Raw genomic sequence first — 27,671 nt, forward strand, 5'->3', positions numbered from 1 at the left:
AAGCCCCTATTTGTAAGGTCATTCTTGTAATTTAAAATATTTAACAGTGCTAGCTTGCTGTAATCTTAAGGTTAATTAAAATACTACTTCCACTAATCTGTAGCTGTTAAGCTTGTTGAAATATTATTTTTTTGATAATGTCTTATAGCTTAGGCTGTAGAGAAGTCTTCTGATACTAAAATCTAAAAACCATTATACTGTAAAACTAGACTCCTCTTGACAAGCACATGGTAAGAGATTTTCTACAAACTCTTTTTAGTTGAGTCCATTTGTTTGTAGTTTTGGGAGTCACCTCCATGTCCAGGCATATCTGGTGCAGTTTGCAGGTTTTAGAATGGCTACCGTAGAGGTGGTATGGTTTCACAATCTAAAGTCTAAAGTTTAAAGTTTAAAGTCTAAAGTCTAAAGTTTCACAGTCTAAAGTCTCTGAGTTTGGTTCAGTACTACCCAAAAGGTGAGAGAGCGTGCTTAGCTCAACATAACCCTGGGCCACGTGAGCTGAGTCTACAAGCCATCAGATCCAACACTACTGACTTCCTCAAAGATGAAGAATCTTAACAGCTTTTTATGAGTCACTGCCCAGACATGTAGGCCAGATTCAGCCCTCTACAAACACCTCCTTCAAAAGAGCCTCTAGAGCAGGGGTCGGGACACTACACACACCATGGGCCAATCCTGGCCACAGTCTGTTTCTGTATGGCTTGTGGGCTGAGAAGACTTTGCATGCTTTTAATTGTTAAAAAATAATCAAAAGAAGGATAACATTTTGTCACACTTCAATAGTATATCATAGTATATGAAATTCATATTTCAGTGCCCACAAACAAAGTTTTCCTGGAAAACAGCCACAGTGTTCATTTATAGATTTTCTATGGCTGGTTGCACACCAAGTATCAGACTTGAGTGGTTGCAACGGAGACTTTATGGTATAGAAAATGAAGAATATTTGCTGTCAGCCCCTTTACAGGAAAAGTATTCCTCCTCTCAGTCTACTGCATTATCATTTACTTCAGGTTCTATCTATTCTTCTTTATACATTATCCTTAACTCCTTCATCCATTTCTAAGACCTCTGCATTGTGCACTCTGAAAACTCTCCCCATGATCAACAAAAGTGACTAGACCATCAACCTCCTTTAAAAGAAAACAAGCTTTCCTCTGAGTTCTCTCAGTTTCTCAGAGTCCTCTCAAATGCTGGGATTTTAGTCCCTCACTTCACACAATCTCAAATTGGTGAAGTGGTGTTACTTACAATGTTATTTCTTGATAATTCTTCCCAACCTTCCTACTGAACAAACAAACAAATCACAAAGATTTACAATGACTACCACATTGACAAATCCAAAGGATATTTTCTTAATGCTCCTTTATTTCAATCTTTGAATAGCATTTAAGTGACTTCCCCTTTCTTTAAATCCCCTTTTCCCCTGAATTCTGAAATATGATAATCCACTAATTCTTCTCCTGCCTTTTTTTCTCTTTATAGGCTTATCCTCCTTTATTCATTAATTGGAGCTCTTGAAGGTAGTCCTAGCTTTCTTCCTGCTTTACACTAAATTCTCTCTTATGGTAATCTAATCAGTGCTCCAGTGTTTCATTTTCCATCTATACACTGATTTTCCATCTATACACATCTATACAACTTCCAAATCAGTATGCCTACCCCTGAAATTCTCTGAGCTTCAGATCAAATAATACTTATTCATTATCTCACTCAAACAGATCAAAGATCCCTCAAAATCAACATGTCCAAGACTGAATCCCATCTCTTCTGCTTCAAGCCTAGTCTTCTTCCAGGCATAAGGAAAGATAACTCCTTCTATCTGGGCATGCAAACCAGAAACTGCAAAATTATCCTTGATACCTTTAACATCTCACTTCCCTTCACACCATGTAACCAAGCTATTATCAGGGCCTGTTGATTTTATCTTCTAAAAATCTTATCCATTTCCACTCCCGAGGTCTAGGCTATTATCTGTCACTAGGACTCTGGCAATACTTAGAGAAGTTTCCCTGCATCTCCCTGGCCCACTCAATCTGTCCTCCACTGAGCACCAAAGTAATCTCTCCAAAAATAAATCTGGTACCCTTTCTTCCACTCCTAACTAAAACGTTTATATGACTTCTCACAGTTCTTTGGAGGAAAAGGCAAAAATTTGTAACCTTTCCTACAGGCTACTCTCTCCCTCATAAGTTAACCTTTTAATTCATGGGATCCATCCTGCTCACTCTGCCATGGAATCTTTTCGTATGCTGTACTCTCTGCTTAAAAGGTTACCATCCTCAGTCTCCTCCTCGTGTATCCAAAGAAGTCCTGTTTATCTCTTCTCAGAAGACCTCCCTATGTCACCTATTTCATATTCAATAATTTGATCATTTTATAATCACCTTTTCCATCACTAGACTTAAAAGCTCCTTGAGGACAAGATCACGGTTTTTCACAACCTTAAATCCAGATGCTTGGCAGATTTATTCATAAAAATATCACAAATTAATGAATTAGTGAAAGCTAATATATGTCTAATTTAAAATCATTGCTTCATAAATTTTACATTGTTATTAAAAGTCTGATAAAAGTAGCAAATAAAATTTCTGATCAATGTTATAAAATTATGCTGTAACTAAAGTATGTGTAATTCCAGAAAAAACTATTTCAAATAAAACTAATTCTTTTTAATATCAGAGCACTGAACTTCTACTCTCTTTAGAAAATAAATTAGAAAACCTCTTCACATTTGAAGTAATACTCTGAGTTGTCTACTCAATATTCATTCTCCACCTCATCCTTGCTGTCCTGATTTTGATTAAGGGTTCACTCTTTCTCCTTTTGATTCGAGGAACGCTCTAATTATCTTGACTGTATAAGTCAATTATGGTGATCCCATGCTCCCTACCAGTGAATGATCTGGGGATAGACACAATCTATTTCTAGCCAATGTGACACAAGAAGGGGCTTCTGGGAAAGACTTTTTCACTCATAGTGAAGAGATGATCCTTTTCTGCCTCTATACAAATTTACACCAGTCTGTGCAGTGGCCATCCTGTTAACAATATATGAAAGAAAACAAAATCCAGAAAACTATAGAGAACATAACTGGAATCCTGTCGTACTATGCGTGAAGACACCCTACATCTGGATTTCTTGCTTCTTTTATGCTTAAATCTGTTTGAGTCAGTATCTTCTACTATTTGCAGCTAAAGTCATTCTAACCAATAGAAAAAAAAAAAATTGACTCAATCTCCTCAAATGAGAAACATTGTTTCAGCCAACTCAGTGAGTATTATTAGCATGGCAAATAGACTGCGACAGTAATCACTATATAAACCTAAGAAGCAAACTATTTAAGAACCCAAAGAAAAATTTAAGAGGAAATTTAGCAAGCTGTGAAAATGAATAGATAACTATGAAGTTAATTCACTAATTTACTAAAAATATTTCACCTCTGGAAATTAACTGTACTTGTTCAGTAGAAGAGAACTACAATTTATCATAAATATTTTGAGAAAGGGAATCAGTTATTATAGTTCTTTTGCTAACTGAAAGACTGTCAAATATATTACAAATTTTCAATGAATTAACACGTAATAAAATGTACTTGGTAAGACTATCTATTTAAGACAAACATTTTGCAATGACTTATAAAAAACATTATAACCATTTTTTTAATCTGAAGATGCCAGGAAATTGGCTGAATTTGCACCTATTATTTACTTCTTTTTCTTATTAAGCATTAGTAGCTAAAAGTGGTTGCATCATTTGGCATTCTCATCAGTCATCTGTGAGATTTCCAATTACTTCAGATTTTTATCAACTCAGTATTGTCAGTCTTTTTAATTTTACCCATTCTAACAAGCTGAATAGAAAAGACAGAGAAACCAGAGATCAAATTGCTAATATCTGTTGGATCATCAAAAAAGTAAGAGACTTCCAGAAAAACATCTACTTCTGCTTTATTGACTATGCCAAAGCCTTTGACTGTGTGGATCACAACAAACTGTGGAAAATTTTTCAAGAGATAGGAATACCAGACCACCTGACCTGCCTCCTGAGAAATCCGTATGCAGGTCAAGAAGCAACAGTTAGAACTAGACATGGAACAACAGAATGGTTCCAAATCAGGAAAGAAGTACATCAAGGCTGTATATTGTCACCCTGCTTATTTAACTTATATGCAGAGTACATCATGAGAAATGCTGGGCTGGATGAACCACAAGCTGGAATAAAAATTGCTGGGAGAAATATCAATAACCTCAGATATGCAGATGACATATGGAAGAAAGCAAAGAAGGACTAAAAAGCCTCTTGATGAAAGTGAAAGAGGAGAGTGAAAAAGCTGGCTTAAAGCTCAACATTCAGAAAACTAAGACCATGGCATCCGGCCCCATCATTTCATGGCAAACAGATGGGGAAACAATGGAAACAATGACAGATTTTTGCCATACACTGACATGAATCAGCCATGGATTTACATGTATTCCCCATCCCGATCGCCCCTTCCACCTCCCTCCCCACCCCATCCCTCTGGGTCTTCACAGTGCACCAGCCCTGAGCACTTGTCTCATGCATCCAACCTGGGCTGGTGATCGTTTCACCCTTGATAATATACACGTTTTGATGCTGTTCTCTCAAAACATCCCACCCTCGCCTTCTCCCGCAGAGTCCAAAAGTCTGTTCTGTACATCTGTGCCTCTTTTTCTGTTTTGCATATAGGGTTATCATTACCATCTTTCTAAATTCCATATATATGTGTTAGTATACTGTATTGGTCTTTATCTTTCTGGCTTACTTCACTCTGTATAATGGGCTCCAGTTTCATCCATCTCATTAGAACTGATTCAAATGAATTCTTTTTAATGGCTGAGTAATATTCCATGGTGTATATGTACCACAGCTTCCTTATCCATTCATCTGCTGATGGGCATCTAGGTTGCTTCCATGTCCTGGCTATTATAAACAGTGCTGCAATGAACATTGGGGTGCACGTGTCTCTTTCAGATCTGGTTTCCTCAGTGTGTATGCCCAGAAGTGGTATTGCTGGGTCATATGGCAGTTCTATTTCCAGTTTTTAAAGAAACCTCCACACTGTTCTCCATAGTGGCTGTACTAGTTTGCATTCCCACCAACAGTGTAAGAGGGTTCCCTTTTCATATTGTAAAGTAATTAGCCTCCAACCAATAAAAATAAATGGAAAAATAAAATAAAATAAACTGTTATGGGCATTGAAAAGGGGATACTGTACAATAATGTGAAATGGAAGAGATAGTGGGGTAAATGAAATGAACAACCACCAAACACACCAAAGGCTCTTCATCCAAAGAGGGCGATGCTATATAGATGGTGGGATTGGAAGGGAGTCCTCTATTATGAACCTTACAGAAAACCAAACAATTCATTCCAACAAGTACTGCTCCCAGTTAGACCAACTGAAAGCAGCACTCTACGAAAAGCATCCAGAATTAGTCAACAGAAAATGCTTAATCTTTCTTCAGGATGATAGGGCTGCATGTTTATCTGATGACCAGGCAAAAATTATTACAGCTTAGCTGGGAAGTTCTGATTCACCGCCATCTTCACCAGACATTGCACAATCAGATGTCTATTTACTTGGGTTTTAGCAAAATTCTCTTAATGGAAAAAATTCCAGTTCCCTGGAAAGCACCTGGAACAGTTTTTGCTCAAAAAGATAAAAAGTTTTGGGAAGATGGAATTATGAAGTTGCCTGAAAAATGGCAGAAGGCCGTGGAACAAGATGGCAGAAGGTAGTGGAACAAAATGGTGAATTCAGTAAAGTTCTTGGTGAAAATGAAAAAAAAAATAAAAAAAGTAAATGACGGATTTTATTTTGGGGGACTCGCCAAATCACTGCAGATGGTGACTGAAGCCATGAAACTAAAAGATGTTTGCTCCTTGGAAGAAAAGTTAATCAAACTAGACAGCATATTAAAAAGCTTTTAATTTATTACCTTTTAATTGTTACTTTGCTAACAAAAGTTCCTCTAGTCAAAGCTATGGTTTTTCCAATAGTCAAGAATGGATGTGAGAGTTGGACCATAAAGTTGAGCATCAAAGAACTGATGCTTTTGAACTGTGGTGTTGGAGAAGACTCTGGAGAGTTCCTTGGACTGCAAGGAGATCCAACCAGTCCATCCTAAAAGAAATCAGTCTTGAATATTCATTGGAAGGACTGATGCTAAAGCTGAAACTCCAATACTTTGGCTAACAGATGCGAAGAACTGACTCATTTGAAAAGACCCTGATGCTGGGAAAGATTGAAGGCGGGAGGATAAGGATATGACAGAGGATGAGATGGTTGGATGGCATCACCGACTCAATGGATATAAGTATGAGTAAGTTTCAGGAGTTGGTGATGTACAGCGAAGCCTGGCGTGCTGCAGTCCATGGGGTTGCAAAGAGTTGGACACGACTGAGCAACTGAACTGACTGATTCTAACATGTGCGCAGTGGTAACTCACTGTGGATTTAATTAGCATTTCTTTGATGATTAATAACATTGAGCATCTTTTCATGTGCTATAATTTATTTCTAGGTCCCTTTTAGTAGTGTTCAAATCTTTTGATCTTTTCTATTGAGCTGTTTGCCTTCTTACTATTAGCAGAGATTTATACACACACACACATACACATATATACACACTGAGTGCACATTGTTTGTTAGATGTGTGTTTTCTGAGTATTTTCTCTCCAATCTGTGGCTAGATTTTTCACTGCTGCTGTTGTTTTTAGAAGGGCAGAAGGTTTAAAATTTTGGGTAAAGTAGATTTAATAATTTTTGTTTCATTTTGTTTTAGTTCAGAGTTTTTAGCCTAGCTAAGAAATCTTTGCCTACCTCAAGGCTGTAAAAAAGAAAAAATGTCTCTTCTGGGAGTTTTTAGTTTTACTCTTTGATGAAGTACAGATTGGAGTAATTTCTTATCATACAAATAGCTAATTTTCAGCAACATTTGACAAAAAAAAAAAAAAAGACTGCCTTTTCCTCACTGAATTATCAAGATTAATTTGCTATTAAATGTGTGGTCAATTTCTGAAATTTCTACTTTCTTTCATTGCCCTTTATATGTATCCTGATGCCAAGTGCATTCTGTCTTGATTATTTTAGTTTTATAAATGTTGAAATCAGGTAGTACAAGACTTCTAAATTTGACCTTCCAACTTTTCTGTATTTCCTAAGATTTTACTGATCTTTTTGGATCCATGATTAACTTTTCTGGTCTCTTCATGAACCCCCTACAAGTTCAATAAACTTCCTTCCCTCCGACTGATCAAAATAGAAATGTCTCGCTAGCCTGCACGTACTGCCATAGCTGTCTCCTTTTTACATCGCCATTCGTTTTTCTTTCTCTGGTACATGCTTGTGCCAGGCCTTGTGAGTTACTTTGTCCATGAGTAACTTGGTGTTTAGCCAAGACACAGGGGGGACCCTGGGCAAAATTTGGGAACTTTTCTCTAAATATGTCCTTCATCTGTGGCATTTCATGATAGATTCCAGCCATTTCAGCCTCCCAGAACTTTGATGTCTTGTGGAGACCATTGTGCTTTTCTTGGATTCTCTCTCCCTAGACCAAGTCCAAAAATTGCCTCTAGGTATAAAGATAAGGTAAATTGTAAGACACCTTTCGATTTTTCCTATTCTCTCAGGCATGATAGTCTGGTGCTTTCAGTTGTCTAATGTTTAAACATAGCTGTCTTGTATATTTTGTGCAGTTTTCAGTTATTTAAAATGGGATGGCTAGTCTGATACTAGCTTTTCTGTTATGACTGGAAACAGATGTCTCAAATGTTGTTAATGGTTATGTTAACTCATTTTCCTAGGCAGCACTAGAGGTAAAGAACCCACCTGCCAATGCAGGAGACATAAGCAACACGGGCTCAATCCCTGGGTCAGAAAGATCCCCTGGAGGCGGGTTTGGCAACCCACTCCAGTATTCCTGCCTGGAGAATCCCACGGACAGAGGAGCCTGGAGGGCTCTAGTCCATTGGGTCGCAGAGTCGGACATGACTGAAGCGAATTAGCACACAGCTCATTTTTAGGTGAGAATACACAGGAATTAAAATGTGACAAACAGTATATTGTGGCAGTTTCACATAACAAAAAAAATAATGTTCTTCAAGTCTGAAAATGGATTCTAGTCCTACCTATTCCAGTTAATCCACTTTGGTTATGGCAATTAACTTACCTAAGTCATCATTTTCTAAGTCTGCAATTTTTCTACTAGTCCAATAGTTAGATTATTAGATAAAATTATATTATTTCATAAAATCCTGTAATTGTAGTGTCCAGAAATTAAGCTTCAACAAAGATACTTTAATGATAAGATATATATGAAAAACTAATTTAATAAATGCTTCAATTTAACCATTATTGTTATATGTTCTTAGAAATTTAAATGTATCAAGATAAAAAAGGTAAGTATAGAAACCATGACAATTTTAATAAAAAACAAAAATAAATTTATCTTTTCAGATATAATATCTTGTTTATGTTTTAACTGTTTAGGGGAGTTAAAGCATAAAGTTAAAGACTGCCCTTAATTACCATCTGTAACATAAATAAATCTTTATACTGAAAGTTCTCATTTGTTTTTATTTTAGCTAAGGAAATCCACCTCCCTCCTTATGATTTCATGCAAAAAAAAAAAAATTCTGGCTGCCAAGTAATCACTTATAATATTCTGAAATAATATATTAATTGTATAACCCTAAAATTCATACTACGTAAATAGAAGACAACTGGCAGTCCATGGCCTCTTGAGAATAAACTGTATTATCAATTTCTATATTTTTAAAAAAATCTGCTTTCATATTTTTTAATCTGATATTAAACCCTGGTATGAATAATAGACTAATTTTTAAAGCAATAATAGTATCAATGGGCTTTTGCTCATAGATCATAAAAAGCTCTTTAAAGAACTTCCAACATAAATAATTATGCATGACCTCCCCTGTCGGAATCCATGTTGAACATCCTTAATCAAATTTTGTTACTCCAGGTGCTACCTTTTGAATCTCTTAAAATGTTCTCTAAATTCTTTAATTCACACTGTGTGGAAAATCTCTGCTGTTATAGCTACTGATTTGTGTGTGAACATTCCACAGTCATGCTGTGGAATTTTGTATGTTGTATTTTTTTTTTAACTAAATTGGGCCTTTCCTATTTTTCTTTAATTGAAGTATACTTGGTTTACAATATTGTATCAGTTCCAGGTATGTAGAAAAATGATTCAGTTACATATATATTTTCAGATTATTTTCCATTATAGGTTATTATAAGATACTAAGTACAGTTCCCTGTGCTATATAGTAAATCCTTGCTGTTTACCTGTTTTTTGTATATTTGTTTGTATATGTTAATCCCCTACTCCTAATTTATCCCTCCCAATCTCCCTTTCCTCTTTGGTAATCATAGTTTGTTTTCTACATCTGTGAACCTGTTTCTGTTTGTATACAGATTAATTTGTGTTATTTTTTAGATTCCACATATAAGTGATACCATATGTAATAAAACTTATCTTCCTCTGATTTCACTTATTATGATATTATCTAGGTCCCTCTATGTCACTGCAAATGGCAATATTTCTTTCTTTTCATGGCTGAGTAATATTCCCTTGTGTAAATATACCACATCTTCTTAAGCCAAATCTGGTGATGGGCACTTGAGTTGTTTCCATATCTTGGCTGCTGTAAGTAGTGCTGATAGGTATGCTGAGGTGCTTGTATCTTTTCAAATTAAGAATTTTTGTCTTTTCTGGATATATGCCCAGGAATGGGATTGTTAGATAATATGGTAGCTCTATTTCTAGTTTTTAAACAAACATCCATACTGTTTTCCGTAATGTTTGCATCAATCTATATTTCAAATGGACCTCTCTTTTTAAAAAATATTTTATTTATTTATTTTATTATATGGCTGTACCAAATCTTAGTTGCAGCATGCAGGATCTTTCGCTATGGTACTTACACCCTTAGTTGCAGCATGTGGGATCTAGTTCCTGACCAGGGATCGAACCCACACCCTCTGCATTGAGAGTGAGGATTCTTAGCCACTGGATCAACAGGAAAGTCCCAAGGTTCTTTCTTAAACTTCTTAATGTTTTTTTGTTGTTGCTGTTTATTGAGCTATTTTTCAAACTAACAAATGGTAAATACTGTAGAAGTCTAAATTTTCCTCTGACTTAAAGGCATTTGATAAAGTCTATTATTTATTTATATCCTGACTGTCATTTGTGAGTAATTCCCTCATTACTTACGTGATCTTTCAGTAGTAACAGGGAAAAATCACTGCAATGAAATATGTTTACATACAAATATTAAGGGAATATTTACTTTTTTCTAAGTCAGACTTACTATACATATACTACTCCCATCTTGCTAACTTGTTGACATTTTCCTTTTCATGATTTCTGAACTCCTTGTACTAGTTCTCATAGCAACTAGTGACCTAATTTCCCATAAACTGTTTTCTGTCACACAACTTATCTTTCTCTTATACCACATGAGAAATGGAAATACAGAACAAACAGAAGACTGTGAAAATTTCCATCAATTTGTAAGTTTGAGGTTTTATAACACCAGAGAACAAGAGTTCTTAAATTTTTAGTGGGACTAGGCAACATCTGAAGACATTTGTTGAAATTCAGATTCCCAAGCTCAAGAGATTCTTAATAGGCTTGGAGTGGGGCCCAGAAGTCTGAATTTGTAACATACAGACCAGATGATTCTGGTGGAGGTTTTCTCAGAAAGTCACTAGCATTATGTGCACAATAGAGTAAAGTAAGATAGAGTCGGGACTAGGAGAGAGGCATCCAAGAAAGGAGACAGAAAAAGATAATCTCCAGGTTGATGGTGAAGGGACCAGGGTGGTTATAGGGAATAACCAGGTCAAACTGGAGTGAGATAACATGGGTTTTTTTCCATTCTTTCATTCATTTCATTATCTTTTTCATCATTTCCACCACTGTAATCTCATGCCATTAGTGATAGTACACAGAAAGCTAGCAAAAAACAAATAAATAAAATATAATTATTAAATGCTGAGAAAAAAATAAAGATGTCTCATAAAGGAGATGCTATCCAGGTGGCTCAGTAATAAAGAATCCACTTGCTAAATGCAGGAGACATGGATTCAATCCCTGGGTCAGGAAGATCCCCTGGAGGGGGAAATGGCAACCCACTCCAGTATTCTTGCCAGGACAATCCCATGGACAGAGAAGCCTGGTGGGCTATAGTCTATAGGGTCGTGAAGAGTTAGACATGACTGATCACGTGTCCCACATAATACAATAATTCACACAGCTTAATACTACTTCTCTGACAAAGATTCCAGGAGGTAACTGAGGGAAAATAAAACTTATCTACCACAATGCTAACCTCAAAAAGCTATATATCTAAAGCAGTTTTCATTTTCCATTTACTTTGCACTTGTGTCCACAAATTTTTCCTAATATCTTTTTCAACACATGGATAGTGTTTAGCCAATGCCCATAGTAGTGGGTGCTGTGTGATTACTACAATCATACGAAGTAATTCTAAAACCACCTGATTCCAATTTCAAGGAGAAGGACCATCATTCTGATATTCTAGAGTATAGAGAAGAATGGTATCACTTTTGCCCTCATTGAAACTTCTTAGTTAACCTTTTAACCTTCATTTTGATTATGTATCTATTACTGAAATACAGTTATTTCTCCTTGATTCCATTCTGAGTATCAGAGAGGACTTTTAAGCTCCAACTACCTTATCACCCATCTTATATAATTCCCTCCTTATTTCACTGCAGTAACCTTCACCATATTAGAGTCCTTTACTTTTTACTTCAGTTTTATATTACTTAGCAATAATCTAAAAATAGCCATTAGTCCCTGATATTCCTAATATTTTATCATAAAAAAATAATTTACATTTTTCCTATGACTATACCACCTTTTTAGTCCTACTGTTCATCTGGTATTTAATTGATAAATGGGCATTGCCCTGTGATTATCAACAAAGCTTTCAAAATTTAAACTTTATTCAAAAAAAAATTAGCTAGCCTTATTTTCCCCTCCAAAGAGCTCTATCAACACCCAACACCAGTATTTAACTGACTTCTCTCTTTTACTGAATTCTTAAAAGCAATATTGAGATAAATGTTTACAAATACATTTAAATCTGAATCATGGTCTGACTTTTATAAAAATTGTGAAAGTTCTCTAAATTTTACAAAACTGAAGAAAAAAATAAGTAAAAGAAGTCTTTGAACATCCAGTTTTAAATAAATTGACCTCTCAAGTCAAAAAGCAAAATAGCAGTGACATTTTTGTTTTATACTCAACCTTCCATCTAAGAACATGTAATCTGAAAGAGTGACTATTACCCCAATTTTACCACTGAGGCATAGAATTACAGAGATCGAACTGAACTCAAGAGGTTATCTAATCTAGCTTCCATCACCAGGAATGACTACATTTGAACAATCCAAGAGATGTCCGCATTCTCTATTTTTCAAAATCTCCAGGGAAGATGTTACAACTTGCCTTAGCAATTTGCTCTGGTGTGTAACATCCCTTATTTCACTTATAATCCAAATCTGCAGATAAGAAGGAAATAAAATCCAGTTTCCCAGCTCCTTAGTAAATATTCTTACCCAGATGTAGTTATAAAACAACTACAAAAATAAGATGAAGAAATAGATATTTCAATAATAAAAATTTCCAATATCTAGTCAACTATTCACCTGTTTCAAGCAATATTCATTTTGAAAATATTCTGGTATAACAAAATGATTTATAGCTATCTTCATTTCACAATAAATGTTTCCCATTAATAAGAAAAATAAATTCTATTAGATGTGCATTTATGAGTCCTAAAGAGAAGAATGGGCTTCCCTGGTAGCTCAGCTGGTAAAGAATCCGCCTCCAGTGCATAGGACCCCGGTTCAGTTCCTGGGTCAGGAAGATCCCCTGGAGAAGGGATAGGCCATCCACTGCAGCATTCTTGGACTTCCCTGGTGGCTCAGATGGTAAAGAATCCGCCTGCAGTGCAGGAGACACAGGTTTGATTCCTGGGTTGGGAAGGTCCCCTGGAGGACAGCATGGCAACCACTCCAGCACTCTTGCCTGGAGAATCCCCACAGACAGAGGGGCCTGGCAGGAGCTCCAGCCCGTCGGGGTCGCAGAGTCAGAGACAAACAAGCGACTAAGCGCAAGCACAGAGAGAATAGCCATCATACAGAGTGAAGTCAGCCAGAAAGATAAGGACCAATACAGGATACTAACGCACATATATGGAATTTAGAAAGATGGTAATAATGACCCTATATGCAAAACAGAAAAAGAGAATAGCAAGATAAGAATTTAATGGGAACTTTCTGGGTGCCAGGCACTGTACTCCACACATACCACCACACTGAACACTAACATCAGTTTTATCAGATAGGCATATTACTACCACTAGTTTTCAGATAAAGAAATTGAGACTCAAAGTAAGTTATAAAAGGTCTTACAGATAGTGAATGACAAAGCTAGGATTAAAACCTAAATAGTTTGGTTATGTTTCACTGTCTCTCTAATCCATATTTAATACATTTTCATTGCTTTTATTATTATTATTATTATTATCAAGCTACTTTAAGATTCACTGAAAAATCCTTATCTGGATGAAAGGTCTCCCCCTGACCCCCAAATTCCCATTAGTTTCTCTGTATTTTTAATATCAAAGACCTGGGAAGTACAAGAACCTTCTTTAAAAAAAATGCATTTATATGACAATACTTTAAAATTTGTTTCTTAAAGTTTGGTGAATTGTCACATGATTTTTCTTAGTCCTATCCAGATTTACTTTTTAAATGCATATGGATACTTTTAAACAGAATCCTTGCTATTTCAGATGTCACTGATTACTCTGAAAAGCAGAGGGGATTCTAGGTTTTAACTACTCTTCAAAATGAAAAGGAGCAGCTTTGAGCTTTGAAGCCACTTAAACTGACTTCAACCTAAATACCCTGTAAAGTATTATAACCAACTGGAATGTTTCCTCAAGTGTAAACATAACTTTTACCTAAGGAAATGGCTGAGTACCTTGGCCAAATTATTTCCTGAAATGTTGTTGCTTTATTTAAGTAAGTTATGTTGTTAGTGCAATAAACATACTTCTAAACAGCTGAATTTTTGCATTCTATATAATGACTCCTTAATATTTCAGTTTATTAGTTGACAGTGATATACAGAAGGAAAAAACACATTTCAAGAGCCATAAAAACTCTGAAATTTAATTTTTACTTCAATATTTAACACAAGATTACCTTTTTCATTGTTTCCTTTCCCACTGTAATCTCATGCCCATCCTGCCCCGTGCCATTCTTAAAGAGCAGAATTCGGGCTGAGGTCTTCTCAATAAGTTTCTGCATTCTAACAGAAAGAACAGTCTTGGTTTTCCGTCTTTTGACATCAGTAGGAAGCATCAGCCCATTCATTGTCCAAGTTACTTTCTTCATTAACAACAGATGGTCTAGAAGAGATTTTTTTTTTTAAATCAAGTCAATATTTGGCTTCGAAATTAAAAATGGACACATCACACTTCCCCTCCCCCTATTACCTATATTGAATACACCGGCCACTCTCCATTTAGACGCTGGTTTCCTAAAATGCTACCACCAGCTTCCCACTAACCGTGACATAAGCTGTAGCAAGCTGTCTGCTCTGATAGCCTGCATAAATCATCATTTCTGAAGGGAACAGATGTTCAGGGTATGAAAGAGTAATACCACAATTTAGTCCTAATTAAAATTCACCTTAGCATGCCTCTATCACTGATCACATGCACTGAGCTGAAAGTGTCCATTGAAAGGGTCTAAGATCCTTTGCTTACTATTAAACAACATGGGTCCTGAACTTTTGTGTTCTTTAAGGGTGGGAAAACACCTTTTTCCTCTTCAATATGATTATTAACCATGTTGCTTTAAAGAAGACAACCTCCAAGTAGTAGCCTTATACATGATTCTTCTCTTATGACTAGAATGAAGGTGCCTTCTAGGACATCTTTGGTAAAAGACTGAAACTATTTCACTAAAAATGAAACCCAGTTGTTATTAACAATTTATTTTGACCCATATATTTTCAAAGATGTGTACATGAATATAAGTTTCAAAACTCCCACTAATATTAATGGGAGTGCAACTAAATTACTATGTATGACTTTGAAAATGTAAGGGTAAGAATAGAAGTGCAGTATATTGCATACTAAGTTGCTGTCAGCATTCCTCCCTTTTCAAGAGGTTTCATTTCACAAATAAATAATTTGCACCTGAGTTGTTTATTTTATTTGTGCATTCAATTTATTTTAGATTATATTTTCTGTTCACATAAATTACAAAAATACAATGATTCCTCCCTCATCTGCTTATCTGCCCTAGTAAGAGAAACAAAATTTTATTTGCATATAACTGAAAGTAGCTGCATTTATTTATTTACCCAAATTTCCAAATAACTCTTTGCTATTAGCATTTACCTTGAAAGAAGCATGACCTTTTGAACTTAGAAATGGGACTTCATATAAAATCTGCTAGTATTGATATGAAACATGAGCCAGTGTTTTTTTTTTTCTTAATGTTTAAAGAGAACTTTATTATGACAGTGAGTTTTGACTTGAAAATCATTCCGTGAAGTGGAAGTGAAAGTGGCTCAGATGTGTCTGATTCTTTAAGACCCCTTGGACTATAGCCTTCCAGGCTCCTCTGCCCATGGGATTCTCCAGGCAAGAATAATGGAGTCAGTGGTTTTAAACAACCTTTAGGTCCCAGAATGGCTATATTAAATGTTCACACAACTTTCTCTCTCCCTCTCTCTCCCCACCAACATATACAGACTCACACATACATACATGTACACACATACACAGTGAGCAGAAATAAAAGCAAACCTTAGAGAATAAATTAAAACTAGTAGATTATAAATATGATTAAGATTTCAAGAAGAGAAAAAACTTTACAGAAATTAATGACATACTTTATCACTTTGTAATCTTAAATTGGAGAAAAAAATGGCAACCCACTCCAGTATTCTTGCCTGGAGAATCCCAAGGACAGAGGAGCCTGGTGGGCTACAGTCCATGGATGGCGAAGACTTGGACACGACTTAGCAACTAAACAATCTTAAATATATAGGAACTAGAATTAGAAAAATAAGTAGAAGTTAATAAGACCAGACATGCCTGAAAGAATTGAAAACAGGTAGTCAAATAAATGTATGTATGCACATGTATGTTCATAGTAGAACTATTCACAGCAGTTAAAAGATATAAACCAAATCTCTACCAATGGATAAATGGAAAAATAAATTGTGGTATATGTGTGTGTGTGTGTGTGTGTGTGTGTATTTTTACATGAAGGAATATTATTCAGCAATAAAAAGAATAAAATACTGATACATACTACAATGTGGATGATCCACAAAATATTAGGTTAAGTCAAAGAGCATAATGAAGAGATGCTCAACATCACTAATTACAGAGAAATGCAAATCAAAACAACGAGCATCACCTCACAACAGTCAGAATGGCCATCATTAAAAAATCTACAAATAATAAATGCTGGAAAGGGTGTGCAAAAAAGGGAAGCCTCCTATACTATTGGTGGGAATGTAAATTGATAGTAGGGAGAACAGTATGGAGGTTCCTTAGAAAACTTAAAATAGAACTATTATATGACACAACCATCCCACTCCTGGTTATATATCCAGAGAAAACCATAATTCAAAGAGACACACGCACCCCAATGTTTATTGCAGCACTATATACAATAGCCAGGACATGGAAGCAACCTAGATGTCTACCAAGGGAGGAATGGATAAAGAAGAAGTACTATGTATATACAAGGGAATACTTTTGTTGTTGTTGTTCAGTTGCTAAATCGTATCCAACTCTGTGCCCATGAACTGCAGCATGTGAGGTTTCCCTTTTCTTCACGATCTCCCACGGTTTGCTCAAACACTATCCATTGAGTCGGTGATAACTATCTAACCATCTCATTCTCGGCCACCCTCTTCTCCTTCCCCCATCTTGTCCAGCATCGGGGTCTTTTCTACTGAGTCGGCTCTTTGCTTCAGGTGGCCAAAGTATTGGAGTTTCAGCTTCAGCATCAATCCTTCGAATGAATACTCAGGGTTGATTTCCTTGTAAGACTGACCAGTTTGATCTTCTTGCAGTCCAAGGGACTCTCAAGAGTCTTCTCCAGCACCACAATTCAAAAGCATCAATTCTTCAGCACTTGGCCTTCTTTATGGTCCAATTCTCACATCTGTACATGACTACTGGAGAAACCATAGCTTTGACAGTATGGACCTCTGTTGGCAGTCAAGTCTCTGCTTAGTAATACCCTGACTAGGTTTGTCATATCTTTTCTTCCAAGGAGCAAGCATCTTTTAATTTCATGGCTGCAGTCACCATCTGCACTCATTTTGGAGCCCAAGAAAATAAAATTTGTAACTGCTTGAACTTTTTCAACTTCTATTTGCCATGAAGTGATGAGACCAGATGCCATGATCTTAGTTTTTTGAATGCTGAGCTTTAAGCCAGCTTTTTCCCTTTGCTCTTTCACTTTCATCAGAAGACTGTTCAGTTCCTCTTCACTTTCTGACTTTAGGGTGGTATCATCTGCATATTTGAGGCTGTTGATATTTCTCCAGGCAACCTTAATTCCAGCTTGTGATTCATCCCAGCCCAGCATTTTGAATAATGTACTCTGCATACAAGTTTAATGAGCAGAGTGACCAAATACATCCTTGACATACTCCTTTCCCAAATTGGAACCAGTCTATCATTCCATGTCCAGTTCTGTTGTTTCTTGACCTGCATACAGGTTTCTCAGGAAACAGGTAAGGTGGTCTGGTATTCCCATCTCTAAGAATTTTCCACAGTTTGTTGTGATCCACATAGTCAAAGGCTTTAGTATAGTCAATGAAGCAGGTGTTTTTCTGAAATTCTCTGGCGTTTTCTGTGATCCAAGGAATGTTGTAATTTGATCTCTGGCTCCTCTGCCTTTTCTAGGTCCAGTTTGGGCCTCTGGAAGTTCTCAACTCATGTATTGTTGAAGCCTAGCTTGAAGGATTTTGAGCATTACCTTGCAAGCATGTGAACTGAACACAGATGTACAATAGTTTGAACTCACATTGCCCTTCTTTGGGATTGGGATGAAAACTGACCTTTTTCAGTCCTGTGGCTACTGCTAAGTTTTCCTAATTTGCTAACATATTGAGTGCAGCACTTTAACATCATCATCTATTAGGACTTGAAATAGCTCAACTGGAATTCCACCACCTCCACTAGCCTTGCTCATCATGTTTCCTAAGGTCCACTTGGCTTTACACTTCAAGATGTCTGGCTCTAGGTGAGTGACCATCCATCATTGTTATTTGAGTCATTAATACCTATTTTTATACAGTCCTTCTTTGTATTCTTGCCACCTCTTCTTAATCTCTTTTGCTTCTGTTAAGTCCTTACCATTTCTGTCCTTTATCTTGCCCATCCTCACATGAAATATTCCCTTGATATCTCTAATTTTCTTGAAGAGAAATCTAGTCTTTCCCATTCTATTATTTTCCTCTATTTCTTTGCATCGTTCACTTAAGAAGGTCTTCTTATCTCTTCTTGCTATTCTCGTGCATTCATTTGGGTATATCTTTCCCTTTCTCCCTTGCCTTTTGCTTTTCTTCTTTTTTCAGCTATTTGTAAAGCCTTCTCAGATAACCACTTTGCCCTCTTGCATTTCATTTTCTTTGGGAAGATTTTGGTCACCGCCTCCTTCACCATGTTATGAACCTCTGTCCATAGTTCTTCAGGCACTCTGTTCACCAGATCTAATCCCTTGAATCTCAGCCATAGAAAATGAAATTGTGCCATTTGCAGAGATGTGGATGGACCTAGAGACTGTCATACAAAGTGAAGTCAAAAAGAGAAAAACAAATATAGCATATTAACATACATATGTGAAATATAGAAAAATGGTACAGATGAACTTATTTGCAAAGCATAAATAGACACACAGACCTAGAGAACCTATGGCTATAAAAGGGGGAAGGAGAAGTGGAATGGAGTAGGAGACTGGGATTGGCATTCATACAATACTATGTATAAAACAGGTAACTAATGAGAACCGGTTGTATAGTACAGGGAACCCTACTCAGTGCTCTGTGGTGATCTAAATGGGAAGGAGCATCAGAAAAGAGGGGATATATGTACACAGATAGCTGATTCACTTTGCTGTATGGCAGAAACTAACACAACAGTGTAAAGCGACTATACTCTAATAAAATCTTTTTAATTAAAGAAAAATAAATGAAAGTCAAAAGTAAATAATAAAAATGAAAAAAGGATATATACTGTATAATTTATATTTATAAGAACTATCCAGAATAGGTAACTCCACAGAAACAGAATTCAAACAGATGTGTGCCAGGGGCTAGAAGAGGAGAGAGTAGGGAGAAACAAATGGATAAGGGGTTTTACTTTGGAATGATGGGAATGCTTTGGAACTAGACAGTGTGGTTGCACAATACTGAAAATGTACTAAATGCCACTGATTGTTCACTTTAAATGATTAATTTTATGTTATGTGAATTTCATCAAAACAAAGAAAGAAAGGAGAAGGAAAGTGAGAAGGAGGGGAGGCAGAGGAGGAGGAAGAAGGAAACTACCAATGGCCAGTTACCTCTCTGAAAATAAAAAGCTTCTCTCACTGGGGAAAAAATAAAATAAATTCCTGTACTTTGATAGGAATGTACCCACAATGTGGAGACCCTCCAGATGTTTAAAGGATATAAACCTTTAAACTAGGTTTGACTCTCGGCTCTGTTACTTAGGAGCCCCAGATGAGTTACACGTCCTTGCATCTCTTGATTTCTCATCTACAAAGTATGTGGTGGGCACCACTCCACCACCTGATGAGGATCAAACATCTTACAAGGACAAGTACCTAACACACTGAAATCGCCCCACAAATGTTGGCTTCTCTTCCTGCGTCCCTGAAACCCCATGCTTAGGATGTAGCTTTGGAATATACTGAGCCATCACAGTCCAACCAGGAAATCAGAATCCACTCAGAGTACTTGAGAAGAGGGACAGAATGCAGGGAATTGGTTGTGTAAGTGATGGGAAAGACTCTAAAGCAACAAAAGGACAGTGACACAACCAAGAGATTAGTAATAGCAAGAAACCATTCTCACCAAGGCCAGATGGAGGAGGGGCGACAAGTACTGGATTTAGAGAGTATTCCCAACAAACCACTTCTCTCTTTGATTCTTTCAACCAGAACAGGATTTCAGGGAGGCAAGTGAAGGGCCAAAGATGCAAAATTTAAGGAAGCATGCTTAAGGTGGGGCAAGCACATAACCCTCAAAGTGAGGGCCCCCTTAAATCTTGTCCTGTAGGTGCTGCATTAGTCTCTCCCAGACCCCAGCCCTGGTTTTGACTATCTGTCCTATGTGCAGAACTCCTGAAATTCCATTCAAAATACTGCTATTGGCTAGAAACTGTCTTATATGACTTATGGATTTTAACTCATCTAGTCCTCTCAACGACTTTATAGAAGGACTGCAATACCATTATAATATCATTATCCTCATTTACAAGTGAGAAAATTGAGGTATTGAGAAATTAACTTGCCCAATATCTTGCAGCTTGTAGGTGGTTGTGCTAGAATATGAATCCAGTTCTAGAAACTATACCCCAAATCATCACACACTTCTGTCTCTATCATGCATTTTCCACAATGTCCTCAAGATCAAAATGTCTGAAAAGAAGTTTTACATCCTTTTGTACAAGTTGATGCACCCTTCACATCTCTTATTTCTATCAATGTTTCCACTGTTTTCACAGCTTTTCATTATCTCAGGGAGATACTGAACCCTTGTCTCTTCTTCATTTCTCTGAAGCAAATGCTTATTCATTCAATGATATATATTGGGTGTCCACTTCTCAAGGCATCAAGCGACAGCTGTGAATAGGACAGAAGAGTTTGTACAGATCACAGCCTCTTGGCAAGAGACAACAGTGGATGGCCTTTCTGAAGAGGGAACATCTGAGTGGAGAAGCCTGAATGACGAGAAGTTAGTGATGAAAGTCTCAGGGAAGGAGCATTCCAGGCAGAGAGAAAATCAAGCACTAACTCTCAGAGGTGAGAATGAACTGGGTGTGTTTGAGAAAGAACAACAAAGAAGTTTGGACAAGGAGGGAATGTGTATGGATAAAGCCAAAAAGATAGAAAGGGGCAGATGGTGTCGGCCAGGGTAAGGGGTTTGGCTTTCATTCTGGATGTGATGGGGAGCCACCGGAAGGTCCTCAGCGGAGCCCCTTATGAAGAGCAGACTGGGACAGAGGGTAGGAGACACTGGTGGTTCCCCCGGATTCCTCTTAACCAGCCTAGTGTCCCCAAACTCCACCTGTGAGTCCTGGCCATCAACACCTCACAGCTGACCCTTCTCCTGGGACCAGCCATTGGCTGAAAGGAACCAGCCACCTGGCCTGGAAATGCCTGTGAGGGGATAAGCTCTTCCCTCCTACTCAGGGGACAGTCCACAGCCGGGAACTGAGGAGACACGCACACAGTCCCCTTGCTTCAGGGAGGGCAGCTCGGAGCGCGCGTCCCACTCCGCGCTGGGGCTGGACTTGAGCGGCACGCAGCGCTGGCCGAGCCGCCCCTTCTCTGCACCGCCTCCCTCACTCCCTCACAGGCCTCACCCACCAGCACTCCCCCACTGAGTCCCTTGTACGAAACTCCCCATCTCAGGCTCTGCTTCTAGGGCACCTGACCTCAGACCGAGTCAAAGGCAGGAAACCTAACTTTCAGCTGTCATTTCTTACCAATAACTCTTAAACTCTTCCTTTCCAGTCCCAGCTAGACCCACTTGCCCACTTCTCTCTCAGCCTCCTATCACCTGCAATAGTTTCCTAATTGTATTTGATCCTCCTCCATTACATCCGACATTCTATACTCCAATTACAGCCAAGTTTCCTTAATCATTAATTTTACCATTGCCAGAAAAAAAGTTCTAGGAGTTAGCTTTTGAAGTTTTCTACCTGTCAGCCAGTCTGTATGTCTGACTGTCAGTCGGTCAAGCAGCCAACATTTATTGTGTCCATCTTATGTCCCAGACCCTGTGCAAGGAATATGAAACTGACATAGTCGCTTCTCTTGAAAGTAGACTAACAGAAGAGTTTACCAACAATGTGACACTATCCAAATTTACCAGTTTTACCTAAGCTGATCTGTTAATTATTCCTTGAGCACATCAAGTTCATCTTTAAGCCCATCGCCCTTCACTTATTGAGACTCAAGTCCTTCTCAACATCCAGTTTAAGATCTTCCTTTAATGCTCCAGCTTGCAATGACCTGTAGTCTCTTGAATCCTTTGAGCATTTGTAGCCTGTCCCTTATGTTCATCCATTCAACAATGTTTGAGAACCTTCCACATGCCAATACTACCTGTTAGATAAACAGTGTAAACCATGTGGAATTATTATGTAAATGTCTTAAAAGTATATATCCCACTTCTGCTTGCATGCTTAAACTTTTAGAAAGGTAGGTATCAAGCCTGCATTTCTTATTAGTTGCTCTAGGGTATATACAAGTTCACTGCACATGGTATAGTTTGTTGATGCTGTATTGTTGTTTAGTCACTAAGTCGTGTCTGACTCATTTGCGACCCCATGGACTGTAGACGGCCAGACTCCTCTGTCCGTGGGACTTTCCAAGCAAGAATACTGGAGTCAGTTGCCATTTCCTCTTTCAGGGGATCTTTCCAACCCAGGGATCAAACTGGCATCTCCTGCATTGCAGGCAGATTCTTTACTGCTGAGCCACCAGGGAAGCCCTTTTCATAACATACTAATTATGCAAAATAAACTTCATGGCCTTTTTGTGTGTACCTACCATCTTTGTTGCAGAAGGAAATGGCAACCCACTCCAGTACTCTTGCCTGGAAAATCCCATGGACGGAAGAGTCTGGTGGGCTACAGTTCATGGGGTCGCAAAGAGTCGGACACAACTGAGCGACTTCACTCACTTCACTTCACCATCTTTATTCCCTACCTCTCCCCATTATGGATTTAAATATGATTTTTATACCACCTTGATGTTCACTAATGATCACAATGGGATACAATTTTTTAGGAAAAGAAGAAAAACCTGTTAAGGAGAACAGCTTGGCAAATGAAGGTCTAGAAGAAGTGGAACAGACTGGGATGAATTCAGAGTATATTTCAGTAAATGCTTATGTTTTCCTCGGGTTTCCCTTGGGGTTCATCTCTTCTAGGAAGCCTTTTCCAGCTTGGACACCCTGCTCTTTGTGAAGGCATCTACCACTGAACTGACCCCACCGCACTGACACTTTGTGCCTTCCTAGCTAAACATACATTGCTTACCTGAGGCGTGGAGAAGGTGCTCGCTAAGTGCTGAATGAATGAATGAATGAATGAATGAATCTATCTTTTATTCCAATAAAAGGAATATATTCATGACTCTATTACCTAAAAACACATAAGGATACTTTACTTCAAAAAATAGGCAGCCTAAAAAAATTTCAAGATAACATTTCTGAAGTTCCAAATAGGTTTTCTGAAAGAACTCTAGGTTAGGAAGACCACAAAATAAAGAAAATATTCAAATAAATTTGAAATTATCCTTTATAATATATATTATATACAGTTGTTTTTAAAGGTACTCAAATTTTCCAGATTCTTGTTGATAAACAGAGAAATACTATTGGAAATACATAAAACATCTTATATGAATAAAGAATTTTTAAACCAACCTGTAAAGCAGCCTAATAAAATAATACTGATGACTAGAACACATTAATAATATACTATATAAGCAGCAAGGCATTAAGAGCATGGGATCTGAAGCCTAACGCTGGGGATCCAAACCTTAACTTTGCCTCTTACTAACTCTGTAACTCAAGTCAATTTCATTTGTCTTAGTTTTCTTATCTGAAAAAATGACAAAAATAGTATTTCTCCTTACTTATTTTATGAATGAAATTTATACAGATAAAACACTTTTGTATAAATATGAAATACAGCAAACATTGCTGATATTATTATTATCCTCATGATTTTCACCAAGAACTTAGCCTAAGGAAAGCAATGTGTTAAGTGCTTTATAAACACTAGCTGGTTTTATCCTCTAAACCTTAGGAAGAGATAATATTATCATCTTCATTTCATAGATGAGGAAAATGAGACCTGAAGAAATTAAGCAATTAGATCTGTATCCCGTGTCTCCTGCTTTGAATCAGATGGTAAAGAATCAGCCTGCAATGCAGGAGATCTTGATTCAATCGCTGGGTGGGGAAGGTTCCCTGGAGAAGGGAATGGCTACCTGCTCCAGTATTCTTGCCTGGAGATTTTCATGGACAGAGGAGCCTAGCAGGCTATAGTTCATGGGGTCACAGAGTCAGACACAACTGAGTGACTAACACTGGCCTCTACTCACTAGATGCCATTGGAACCTGCCCCCATTGGGACAAGCAAGAAACGTTTCCAGACATTGCTAAATGTTCACATTTAGCAGACAGAATTTTCTCTAGCTGAGAACCACTGCAGTAAAGGAGTCTGAGAGAATACTCCTCTGCAGAGGTGCAGGGAGCCGTGAATAAACAATGGGCACATACCATGCTCTTTTCTTATTCTAACTTTTGATCATGACTTTCCCTCTCCATCTTCTTTCCTTCTCAACTCAGTGCCACCACCTTTAACTACTTTCTTCAGGCTTCATAGCCTCAACTTATCGAGAATGAGTATCCCTCATTTTATTGAACTTCTGTTTTTGTATGTGTGTCCCTGTTAGACTTTGAACATTTCAACTGTATGAAATGTTTTCTCATCTGTGTACCTCTAGTATGTGGACTTCCCAGGTGGTGCATTGGTAAAGAATCAGCCTGCCAATGCAGAAGATGCAGGCTTGATCCCTGGATCAGGAAGACCTATCCCCTGGAAAAGGAAATGGCAACCCACTCCAGTATTCTTGCCAGGAAAATCTGTGGATGGAGGAGCCTGTCGTGTTATGGTCTATGGGGTCACAAATGAGTTGGACATGACTAAGCAACACAACAACAACCACCTCTAGTATCTGGTATGTTGTAAACAGTATGCTTGCTGGAGGTTTAACAAAATAAAAAAAGTTGATCATACATTTTCAATGTAAGCATTTGTTCCCTGCTGCAGAGACAGCACCCGAAATAGTGTTTAATCCTATAGTAAATGCTTTACAAATATTTGGAGACTATTTGTCAAACATGTCAGATCAGAGCACGACTATTATTTCATTAGGTGGATATTAGGTAATATTTTCAGGTAGATATTACCTTGACTTATATTTTCTCTGAATATTGGGAAAATATTACATTTTTATACTCATAATTAATTAGTTTTTTCATTACCATGTCCCTCCTTGAACTTACCCAGAAACCAGAATATGTATCATGGAGAACAGCTCAGAGAAAGAAGCAGCAGAACAGTCAGAAGCTTAGTGAATTACTTTGCTTGGTTCAGAACTATAAAACCCATGAAACTTTAAAAATTATTGATTCTACCTACCCATTTCATTTACTCTATTACTCACTCAACATACATTCACCGAGTCTCTAACACATGTTCCGTGCTAGAGAGGCTGCACAGGGGGTACCTCAGAGTTCTTCAGGGAAACAACACATTACGGCACGCGCCTAGTCAGAGATGTCCCAGGGTGTTGAGGGGGCCTGGAGAAGCAGCAACGCCACAGCCTGTGGTGAGCAAGAAAGGCTTTGCAGGGGAAGGATATGAGGTCGGACTTGAAGCATACTTGGAGTGGGCAAGAGAGGGAGAGCATACCCCAAGAAGAGAAAACAGTGCAGGTGAAAATCCAGAGTTAGGCAACAATATGATGGACCATTGGGAGGACACGGAAAACTGAGAGGCCAGAGCTGGAGCTTATGCAGATCAGAGCTTCTGGACAATGCAAAGAAGCTCCACACTCCCCAGAGCAAGCTACTCTAATCTTCTGGATAGAAGGAACTACTGGAAAAAATCTTCCTTACGTGAAGGCAAAACACACTTCCCTACGAGACAAAGCTGTTGGGGTAAGACCCAAATCATCGCGTCCCAAAGCGTGGGCCGTGGGCTCCCGTCTGAGAGCTAATGGAGAACCAGGGAGCCCTTGCATTTAGCAACAAAAGGTGTATGTTCTTAACATCACAACTCCAGGGACCTATGCCTTCATATGAAGAAGGGTGGTGAGGGCTGACAGCCAGTTTAGTTCAGTTCAGTTCAGTCACTCAGTTGTGTCCGACTCTTTGCAACCCCATGGACTGCAGCATGCCTGGCCTCCCTGTCCTTCACCAACTCCTGAAGTTTACTCAAATTCATGTCCATTGAGTCGGTGATGTCAACCAACCATCTCATCCTCTGTTGTCCCCTTCTCCAACTGCCCTCAATCTTTCCCAGCACCAAGGTCTTTTCAAATGAGTCAGTTCTTTGCATCAGGTGGCCAGAGTATTGGAGTTTCAGCTTCAGCATAAGTCTTTCCAATGAATATTCAGGATTGATTTCATTTATGATGGACTGGTTGGATCTCCTCGCAGTCCACAGGACTCTCCAACTCTCCAGGAGTCTTCTCCAACACCACAGTTCAAAAGCATCAATTCTTCTGCACTCAGCTTTCTTTATAGTCCAACTCTCATATTCATACATGACTGCTGCAAAAACCATAGCCTTGACTAGATGGACCTTTGTTGGCAAAGTAATGTCTCTGCTTTTTAATATGCTATATAGGTTGGTCATAACTTTCCTTCCAAGGAGCAAGCGTCTTTTAATTTCATGGCTGCAGTCACCATCTGCAGTGATTTTGGAGCCCAAGAAAATAAAGTCTGTCACTGTTTCCCCATCTATTTGCCATGAAGTGATGGGACCAGATTCCATGATCTTAGTTTTCTGAATGTTGAGTTGTAAGCCAACTTTATCACTCTCTTCTATCACTTTCATCAAGAGGCTCTTTAGTTCTTCCTCACTTTCTGCCATAAGGGTGGTGTCGCCTGCATATCTGAGGTTATTGATATTTCTCCTGGCAATCTTGATTCCAGCTTGTGCTTCATCCAGTCCAGAGCATTTCTCATGATGTACTCTGTATTTAAGTTAAATAAGCAGGGTAACAATATACAGCCTTGACGTACTCCTTTCCTGATTTGGAACCCATCTGTTGTTCCATGTCTAGTTCTAACTGTTGCTTCCTGACCTGCATACAGATTTCTCAAGAGGCAGATCAGGTGGTCTGGTATTCCCATCTCTTTCAGAATCTTCCACAGTTTATTGTGATCCACACAGTCAAAGGCTTTGGCATGGTCAATAAAGCACAAGTAGATGTTTTTCTGGAACTCCCTTGTTTTTTCAATGATCCAGCGGATGTTGGCAATTTGATCTCTGGTTCCTCTGCCTTTTCTAAAACCAGCTCGAATGTCTGGAAGTTCACAGTTTATGTACTGTTGAAGCCTGGCTTGGAGAATTTGACATTACTTTGCTAGTGTGTGAGATGAGTGCAACTGTGTGGTAGTGAACATTTTTTGGCATTGCCTTTCTTTGGGATTGGAATGGAAACTGACCTTTTCCTGTCTTGCGGCCACTGCTGAGTTTTCCAAATTTGCTGGCATATTGAGT

At 38.1% G+C, this 27,671-nt stretch overlaps 1 protein-coding gene across 1 annotated transcript in view; it reads right to left on the minus strand.

Annotated features, from left to right (window-relative positions):
• DCDC1 (doublecortin domain containing 1) overlaps window positions 1–27,671 on the minus strand; it is a 455,120-nt gene that overhangs the window by 371,133 nt on the left and 56,316 nt on the right. The window contains exon 6 of the mRNA XM_061149231.1: window positions 14,296–14,501. Within this exon, the coding sequence (XP_061005214.1) occupies window positions 14,296–14,501 (206 nt within the window). The remainder of the gene's footprint in view (window positions 1–14,295; window positions 14,502–27,671) is intronic.

Source organism: Dama dama, chromosome 1, assembly GCF_033118175.1.
Source record: "Dama dama isolate Ldn47 chromosome 1, ASM3311817v1, whole genome shotgun sequence".
Classification (NCBI taxonomy): Eukaryota; Metazoa; Chordata; class Mammalia; order Artiodactyla; family Cervidae; genus Dama; species Dama dama.